This window comes from Rhincodon typus, chromosome 1 (genome assembly GCF_021869965.1).
Source record: "Rhincodon typus isolate 14 chromosome 1, sRhiTyp1.1, whole genome shotgun sequence".
Lineage (NCBI taxonomy): Eukaryota > Metazoa > Chordata > Chondrichthyes > Orectolobiformes > Rhincodontidae > Rhincodon > Rhincodon typus.
The window spans coordinates 12,873,444-12,883,521 of record NC_063332.1 but is presented as its reverse complement, the minus strand read 5'-3'; the positions used below and the strand labels follow the sequence as shown (position 1 = coordinate 12,883,521).

The following is a 10,078-nucleotide window of genomic DNA, read 5'->3' as shown; positions in this document are numbered from 1 at the left end:
GATGAGCAGAAAGATCTCGGTGTCCATGTGCATAGATCACTGAAAGTTGCCACCCAGGTTGATAGTGTTGTTAAGAAGGCGTACAGTATGTTAGGTTTTATTGGTCGAGGGATTGAGTTTCGGAGCCATGAGGTCATGTTGCAGCTGTACAAAACTCTGGTGCGGCCGCACTTGGAGTATTGCGTACAGTTCTGGTCACCGCATTATAGGAAGGATGTGGAAGCATTGGAAAGGGTGCAGAGGAGATTTACCAGGATGTTGCCTGGTATGGAGGGAAGGTCTTATGAGGAAAGGCTGAGGGTCTTGAGGCTGTTTTCGTTAGAGAGAAGAAGGTTTTAAGAGGTGACTTGATAGAGACATACAAGATGATCAGAGGATTAGATAGGGTGGACAGTGGGAGCCTTTTTCCTCGGATGGTGATGGCTAGCACGAGGGGACATAGCTTTAAATTGAGGGGTGATAGATATAGGACAGATGTCAGAGGTAGGTTCTTTACTCAGAGAGTAGTAAGGGCGTGGAATGCCCTGCCTGCAAAAATAGTAGACTCGCCAACTTTAAGGGCATTTAAATGGTCATTGGATAAACATATGGATGATAATGGAATAGTTTAGGTTAGATGGGCTCCAGATTGGTTTCACAGGTCGGCGCAACATCGAGGGCCAAAGGGCCTGTACTGCGCTGTAATGTTCTATGTTCTATGATCTTAATGTACAGTATTAAGTGGGCTCCACAGTCCTAGGTTCTCATATTCAGGTCTGAATATGCATCCGGAAGAGTGTCATTAACATCAAATCCTGGTAAACTCCACTCTAAACTCTTTCCCTGTCACTCTATTAAATTCATACCCACATTGCTCCTTTCCCTTTTATTCCATGAGTTTTATTGCTCACAAGTTTGTTGCGAGGCGCTGTTTTAATGCACTCTCGAAGACCACATACACCCCATCACAGCATTCCCTATCAAACTTATATCACTTCATCAAATGACACCAATCACTTATTACAACAAATCAGTGTTCATTTTCCTTATTTAACTGGAATTTGAAAGGTGACTATCAATTTGGTCAAATTACCATTGAGAAGATTCTTTGATACCAATTAATTTTTGAGCAAGACTGTAACATTTACAACTCTCTAACCCTCTGCCACCATGATTTTTTTTTAAATTATAGAATAATAGAATCCCTTCAGTGTGGGAGCGGGCCCTCTGACGAGCATCCCACCCAGACCCACCCCACTATATTATCCCTGTAACCCTGCATTTCCCATGGCTTATCCACCTGTCCTGTACATCCCTGGACACTGTGGGCAATTTAGCATGGCCAATTTACCTAGCCTGCACATTTTTGTACTGTGGGAGGAAACTGGAGCACCCATAGGAAATGCACACAGACACTGGGAGAATATGCAAACTCCAGACAGGAAGGTTCTTGGCACTGCAAGGCAGTTGTGCTAACCACTGAGCTACCATACCACCCCTGAGCCATCACGCCACCCCTCTCAAGAAGGTTTGAAAACAATGGCTCTACAATTTTCAATCTCTCAGTGCAGAAACTGAATTCATGTTCCCCAGATAGGGGAATCTAGAGCTTGGGATCATAATTACAAAGTAAGGATTTAGTCACTTTAAACAGAGAAGAGGATGAATTGCTTCCACAGGGTTATGAATCTTTGGGAACCGTACTCTCGGGAACTGTTGAGGCTGAATCAGTGAAGATATTCAAGACTGACATTATGAGTGGAGAGGGAGTCAAGGTTTATGGGGAAAGTGGAGTTGAGGCGAAGACCAGATCGGCAATGGTACTTTTGAACGTCAGAGCAAGCTCAAGAGATTATTGTCTGTAATCTACTGTTGCTATTCCGACAAGGTAGTCGGCCTTTGAATAAAATTGATTTGGTGTTACCTGTGCGTTTTGGCATTCTGGGCCACTATTTACACAACCTCGGATTCTATATTGTTTATTAAAGAAAGCGCACAATTACTTTCTTCACTTTTTTTAAATAAACTGATCACTATCCAAAAAATACATCCAAAAATCAATTTGCGACAATTTTTAAAAATTTTGTTAAGGAACTTGGCCATGTTAATGACCTGAAGACCTTAAGAAATAGGAACAGAAGTCAGTCACTCGGCCCTGTAAGCCTGCTCTGCCACTCAATAAGATCATGGCTGATCCGACATCCCTCACCTCCACTTTCCTGCCTTTTCCTGTAATAAAAGATTTCCGTACTGATTAAGAATCTCTCTCAGCCTTAAAATAAGGACTAGAATTAGAATTGGCTTTGGCTTTATTTTCACGTGCAAACAAATGAGTGCAGTGAAAAGTTTACCATGTCGCCGCTTCTGGTGCCATCTTTGGTACAGGCTACCTAGGCACAGACTTAAGCATTCGTTGAAGAATTGAAAGAATAATAAATAGAAGTCCAGCCTAAGAATAAAAGGTTCTTTAAAAAGTACTCGAATTACAGTCTTTTTCACCAAATCTGCGCTAGCACCTCACCACCAGACCACACCGGGCTTCAAAACTCAAGGCTTCGCTTCAAGTCCATGGCAACCTCCAGTCTGGGACTCGTCTCCCCACACCAGCCACTGGTCCGGACACATCTCCAGGACTCGTCTCCCATGCCAGCCTCTGGTCCAGGACCCACCTGTCACGCTGGCTATGTCTCAGGTTTGCCTCCAAGACTCGCCTCCTGCGCCAGCCTGGTCAGGGACACGCCATCAATGGCCTGCTGTCTGAGAGTTGCCTCCCCCATTCTCTCTGGGTAAGTTTAACAAGTTAAAAGTTTGAAAGAAAAAACTGCAGAAGAGAGAAACAAGGACAGAAAAAGAAGATAAAAAGAATAAGCGGTGCAGAGGAGCTCTCGCTGGAGCGTCCTACTCTGCCACCATCTTGCACGAATTTACACAAGTACTCTGGCCCCACAGCTCTCCGTGGCAAGGAGTTCCAAAGACTCTCAACCCTGAGAGAAGAAATTCCTCCTCATCTCAGTCTTAAATTGGTGCTCCTTTATTCTGAGATTATGCCCACTGGTCCGAGACCTCCCCATGTGGGGAAGCATCCTTTCAGTACTGACCCTGTCAAGCCCCTAACAAGATCTCTTTTTCTTGTAAATACCAGTTGGTAGAGTCCCAACTTGTTTGGCCTTTGCTCAAAAGACAATCCCTCGAAACCAGGAACCATTCTAGTGCAACTTCTTTGATCTACCTCCAAAAGAGATTATATCATTTCTTAAAAAGGGGGACCAAAACTGCTCATAGTACTCCAGATGTGGTCTCACCAGCACCATGGACAGTTGCAGGAAGACTTCCCTACTCTATTGGTCCAACCCCCTTGAAATAAGGGTCAATATTCCATTCGCCTTCCTGATGACCTATGTACCTTAGTGCTAGCTTTCTGTGTTTTGTGCACAAAGTGTCTCCCAAGTGCCTTTGTGTTTCAGCTTTCTGCAGTTTTTTTTCCATTGAAATAACATTCTTTTGTTCTCCCTTCCAAAATGAACAACTTCACATTTTCCCACATTATACTCCATACACATACTTTTTGCGCACTTCATCTATTAATAACACTCTGAAAACTGATGTGCAATAAAAACAATTCATTTTTGAAGAGTAGCTTTCCTACAATGGGGGGAGAAAAGTACTAGTTATATTCAACGCAACTTTCAGCCCTGGGCCTCGCCAACTTCTTAAATCATGATATTGTCACAGGTCTTGGTCCATAGATTGATAATTGTTCAATTAAAATTTTCAGAGATAACTAAAGGCAATCGATAACAGAGCAGGGATATGTCTAGTTGTGGACAATTTTCCACAAATACGGGTTTGGGCAAGTGATTCAATTTGATTCATTTTCATTTTTCATCACTTAAAGTGCATTTGACTTACAGTAACAGGTTCCTTTCAGTGGGTTACCCTGGTATCGTGTTTCAACATCACATCTAGAAGCAAATTTAACCACAGATTAATAAACATAATTATGCATTTTCTCCCATTTATTTGGTTGTGCATTTTAATTAAATAAAGCTCATGCATGGAAAACATTTTACAATTCAAATACCATACCTGTGAGTGGTGGCTAGAACATGAAACGAAGAAACTTCGCTATAGATACATGAAGTCCTGTTAAGATCAGCAGTGGATAACTGGTTACACATCTGGGCATTGTATCTTAAAAGGAATTAACTGTCTTGGAAAAAATGCACAGGTTCCTCAAACATTACCATGGCTTCAAGGTTCAGATCGAGTGCCATTACAAAATTTGAGTTTATGTTCTCTGCTTTACAAAATATTGTGTTGATTTTATTAGATAACAAGGTGTGGAGCTGAACGAACATAGCAGGTCAGGCAGCATCAGAGGAGCAGGAAAGCGGATGTTTCGGGTCTGGATCCTTCTTCAGAAATTCAGCCATTTCTGATGAAAGGTCCAGACCTGAAACGTCAGCCTTCCTGCTCGGCCTGCTGTGTTCATCCAGCTCTATACCTTGTTATCTCAGATTCTCCGGCATCTGCAGTTCCTACTATCTCTCCCCCCTACTATCTCCATGTTGATTTTATTGATGTTTTAAAGGTTTTGGAAGGAACCAATACAATAGATTGAAGAACAACTTTCTGGAAGTGGAGGCATATAGGACAAGGGAGTTTACAATCAGAAGCATGACATTCGGGCAAGATGTTAGCAAAACCCATCTTAACAGATATAAATTTGTAGAAATCTGTGACTCAAAACATTAGAACAATTAAATTTAATTGGGAAATGTATAAAATTTTGCTAGTTTATATGGTGAACTAGGCCAGCATTTATTGCCCATCCCTAGTTGCCCATGACAAGATGGTGGGCTGCCTCTTAAAACCCTGCCTCCTATGCGCTACAGACAGCCCCACAATGCTGTTAAGGGGCAAGTCCTCGGATTGTGACCCAGCAACACTAAAGAAACGATAAGGTTTCCATGTCAAAATAGTGAGTGACCCAGAGGTGAACTTGCAGGTTGTCGTGTTCCTCTATGCCTTGTTCAAAGGGATGTGTAGCCAAGTTCTATGGACTGAATTAAGATATAAATTAACCATGATCTCACCAAATCAAACCTCAACATGCCAAATGCTTCATATTGCTCTGGCAAATCTGGTAACTGGTAAACACACTGACATCGTTCGTACTAAGTCAGATCATACTTGTAACATCAAGTATGGGGCTATTAAATTACAACTGAGACAGGAAACTGAAGTGTCACAGTGCAACCAGAGGGCTATCCACTGACGTATCACAAATGCTGCACTGACAATCCATAGCAGGTAACATATTTACTGAGAAGGCACTAAATGTTTCAGTTCAAAGATATTAAATATTGACCAAGGCAAACTTGGATGACAATCCAACACTGATTGAAAAGAAACTTGACTTTTAGTGCCAGGGTCAAAAACCAAGGCAGTGAAATTTGTCACCAATTCTACTTGATTTATCTATACTTACAAAAGGACAGTCAATGATAACATGATGTTCAATACTGGACAAACCAAGGTCAACTCAACCGGATGTCAAAGCAACCCTTTCTACCACAATAACAGAGTTACGTTCACTACTTGAATTGTCGCAGCAGCACTTTCATGAGCTTACATTCAAAGTCTGTGTTTTAGCATGTAGACACAACAAATTAACGTTAGCGATGAAAACAAATTGCTGGAGAAACTCAGCAGGCCTGGGAGCACGTGTGGAGAGAGAAACAGAGTTAATGTTAAGACAATATGACTCCGCTCTGGAATTGAAGGAGCAGCAAAATGATTTTTGTACTATTGACAAAGAGGGAGGAGTGAGTGGACTAAATGGTGAGGGTGCCCATATCAAAAGACAAAGTGAGTGCTATTGTTAGGAGAGGAGGAACATAGAATGCAGAATAGCTATTAAAGATAAGTGCGAATCGTTAAAAAAAATTGCAGCTTTGTTGAGAATGAAAACAAGACACAAGGGCAGAAGGGGTTGAAACCAAATTGGAGGACAATGCCCATGCTCAATGGTGGTCGTTGAACTCAACATTCAGTCCCAAAGGCCAGAAAACGTTGAGGTGGAAAATTTAGTGCTGTTTCCAGTTTTGTCTATGTTCCTTGAGTAAATGTGGTAACTGATGAAATACCATTCGTCCGAGATACTGCTCATTGTGGAGCAGTGCAGCTAGTCAAGGACAGAAATATAGCTTATGCTGATGTGGTCTTTCAAGATCAAAACATAAACTGTTTCTATGGGTGGGAGCGTTAACTGGAGGATGCAGATATCAGATAATTGACAAAACAACCTCAGGGGAAATGATACTTGTTTTTATGCAGTGAGTTATGATCCGGCATACACTACCTGCAAAGCTGAGGGAAGAAAATTCAATACTAATAAAAATATTAATTCTTCACAATTAAAGTTAAAAATGGTCACTTGCATCAGGCTTCACACGATACATTTACGTCAAACTTCAAGCATGAAACAGACAGAAATGCAGGAAATAGGAGTTGAGAACAGAACAGTTCGGTATGCTTGCACAACATCACAAGACTCCAGAATACCCCTCGGGTAGGGTCAAAAATCACGTTTAACATTGGCTCAAATTGAGATGTTCTACAAGTGCAAAAATACAGATAGGAATTATCCTTATGGGCTCAGAATGCATACTTTTTAAGCTACTGAAGTATTTTTAATTCTAACACACCAATTTCCAAAATGCTATTCTGAAGCTTCAAGCCGTGCAACAGCAGACATACTCTCTAAGAACTTTCTCCATGTAGCCATCCTCCAGGTTTGAAGAGAGAGAGAGAGAGAGAGAGAGATGAAGAGAACGTTGTTAAGACCGTAAGAAATAGGAACAGGATTAGGCCATTTTGACACTCGAGCCTGCTCTGCCATTCAATTACGATCATGGCTGATCCAGCATTCCTCAAGTCCACTTTCTTGCCTTTTCCCGTAACCCTTAATTCTCCTACTGATAAAGAATCTACCTCAGCCATAAACATACACAAGGACCTCTGCCCTCATAGCTTTCAGTGACAAGGAGTTCCAAAGACTCTGAGCCCTCTCAGTAAAGAAACTCCTCTCGTCTCAGTCTTAAATTGGTACCTCTTTATTCTGAGACTGTTTCTCCTCATGGAAGTGGGCATAATCTCTCAGCATTCACCCTGCCAAGTCCCTTAAGAATCCAATATGTTTCAATGAAGTTTGGTGTTGTCCCAAAATCTTGGGACAAGCTAAGCAGAGACAGGCACGGGAATTCCTAGAAGCCTGGCACTCCATGAAGAAAGCCATTAATAAACACATAGAACTCGACCCCATATACACTCCACTGCGAAGGAAAACCAGAAGTGAGGCAATCCAGCTCAATGGACTCCAGAGTTTAAAAACCAGGTGAGAAAACACACCGACGCTTCATCAGAGGCTGCACGGATGACGTTACCCAGCATGGTAATGAAACGTCTGCAGAACAACAAACCAGCTCGGCGAGCCAACCAACCTCAAGAGTCCTAAGTTGTTTAAGCCTTTGCTCATAACACAATCACTCCATTCCAGGGATCATTCAGCTTGTAGTACAATTAAAATTGATAAATTCCAATCAGCATCAGAATAAATTTTACCAACTATAATCCTCATTACAATTAGCCATATGACTATCAGCAATTTCTCCAGCCAAGATTCCAAGTCTGGCCGTTCACAAAAGCACCCAATGGAGGAAACCAGGGAGAAATCCACTCAGTGCAGGAGGAGAGCTACAGGTCAAAACGCGCTTTTTTTTAAACAATTACTTCCACACTTCAGAGCTTCAAAGCCACTTCAAAGCTTCTTTGACAATGACATAAGAAAGATAAAAGCGTAAGCTAAGTGAAGTGGAAGAAGTGGCAGCTGGTGAGGAGGTAGGGTGTCGGGTCGGTGGATGGATGGGTGGGGGGAGTGGAGAAGGATGTCAGGTGGCATTGGGGTACAGTGCCACACTGGTGAGGGGCACAGGCTGACGGATTGGTTGTCAGATGGGTGAGGAGGTAAGTACCAGGTAAATCAATGAGTCCTTAGGGAGGTCAGGGGAAGTGAAGTGTGATCCATCAGTTGTGTGTCAGGTCAGATCAGCTAGCTGGGTCAGGGTTGTCAAAGTTGGGGTGCAATTTGTGACTCTGGGGTTCAGTTTAATAATTACTGAAGATTTAGAGAAAGCTTTTAATCATCTTATTTTTCCTAGGTAATTATCAAGCTTAATGAGAGTTGGAACCCAGAAGTTATAGAAGCAGATTTAGGCCATTTGGCCTATCGTGTCTGCTCCACCATTCGATCTCGGTTGATATGTTTCTCAACCAATTCTCCTGCCTTCTCCCCGTAACCCTTGATCCCCTTATTAATCAAGAAACCATTTATTCTGTCTTTAGTAGTGATTTGGCTGCTACAACTTTTTGTGGCAATGAGTTCCACAGAGCCACCACCCTCTGGCTGAAAATAATTCCTCATCTCACTTCTAAAGGGTCATCCTTCACTCTGCATCTGTGTTCTTGGTTTCTAGACTCTCTACCAGTGGAAACATCTTTTTCACGTCCGCTCTATCCAAGTCTCTCAGTATTCCCCAAGTTCCAATCAGACCCCTCTCCATATCTTTCGAAACTCCATCAAATACAGATCCAGAGTCCTCAACTGCTTCTCATATCACAAGCCTTTCATCTGAAGGAGAATTTTTGTAACAGCCCTCTGGACCCCCTGGAAGGCCAACACAACCTTCCTTAGATATAGAGCCCAAAACTGCTGACAACATTCCAACTGCAGTCTGACCAGAGGCTTATTCAGCCTCAGCAGTATATCCATGCTGTTGCATTCTAGCCCTCTCAAAATCAATGCTAACATTGTATTTGCCTTCCCTGCAGCTTTAAAGTGCCTTTTCAAACAGCTGCAGATGCAGAGGAATTGTGCATGGTAGTATAAATTTCCTGAGCAATTCCTACAGAGAAATGGATAAGAGTTTCACAGCAGCAGATAAGCTAAGGCATGGTTAAAATATTAAGAGGGAAGGTGATGGCTTCGTGGTACTATCATTAGACTACTAAACCAGTGACCCCGATAACGTTCCGGGGACACAGGTTCGAATCCCACCACGGCGGATGATGGAATTTGAATTTAATAAAAAAAAAAGTCCCACCTTCACTTTGAAAATAACCTGCATTGTGTTGAGTGGCACTATCACTGTGCTAAATGGGACAGGCTTTGAACAAATGTGTCAACTGAAGACTCGGCATCCACGAGGTGAAGAAGGGTCTAGGCCCGAAACGTCAGCCTTCCTGCTCCTCTGATGCTGCTTGGCCTGCTGTGCTCATCCAGCTCTACACCTTGTTATCCATGAGGTGCTGTGGGCCATCAACAGCAGAATTGTACTCTCGCACAATCTGTCACCTCATGGCTCGACATATCCCCCACTCAACACTTACCATCAGGCCAAGGGATCAACCCTGGTTCAATGGGGAGTGCAGAAAGACATGCCAGTCGTACCGGGCATACCTGAAGACAAGGTATCAACCTGGTGAGGTCACCAAACAGGACTGACTGCATGCCAAACAGCATAAGCAGCAAGTGACAGAGCTAAGCCATCCCACAACCAACAGATCAGATCCAAGGTAGACAAACAGGAGGCTAGAAGAACACAGCAAGCCAAGCAGCATCCGGAGGAAAAGAAAAGTCAACTTTTCAAGTATTACCCTTCTTCAGGACCAGATGTGGGGTAAGGGGGAGTTACAGATGAGAGGGAGGGGACAGTAGCGGAATGGGGGTGATAAGTGGACACTGGTAGGAGGTACCACCTGGTAGGCCAATGGGAGGCACGAATCCAGTTGGTAGCTGGAAGGGAGGGTCAGCAGATAGAATGGAAGGGAGGTGGTGGGGTTGGAAAGGGAGCCAGGGGATGGGTGGGGAGGTTATTTGAAATTAGGCGAACTCAATGTTAAGTCCTCCGGGCTATAGGGTGCCCAGGCAGAAGAGACAGTGTCGTTCCTCAAATTTTCAATCTGATCCACTGTGAAACTTGGAGGTCGAGAATGGACATGTCAGAGGAGTTTTTTTTTTTGGTTGGGGGGGGGGGGG

General features: G+C 43.1%; 1 protein-coding gene across 1 annotated transcript in view; it reads right to left on the bottom strand.

The window, feature by feature from the left end:
- Window positions 1-3,868: 3,868 nt before the first annotated feature.
- Window positions 3,869-10,078, bottom strand: part of atrn (attractin) — a 233,320-nt gene continuing 227,110 nt past the window's right edge. The window contains exon 20 of the mRNA XM_048602194.1: window positions 3,869-3,941. Coding sequence (XP_048458151.1) covers window positions 3,869-3,941 — 73 coding nt within the window. The remainder of the gene's footprint in view (window positions 3,942-10,078) is intronic.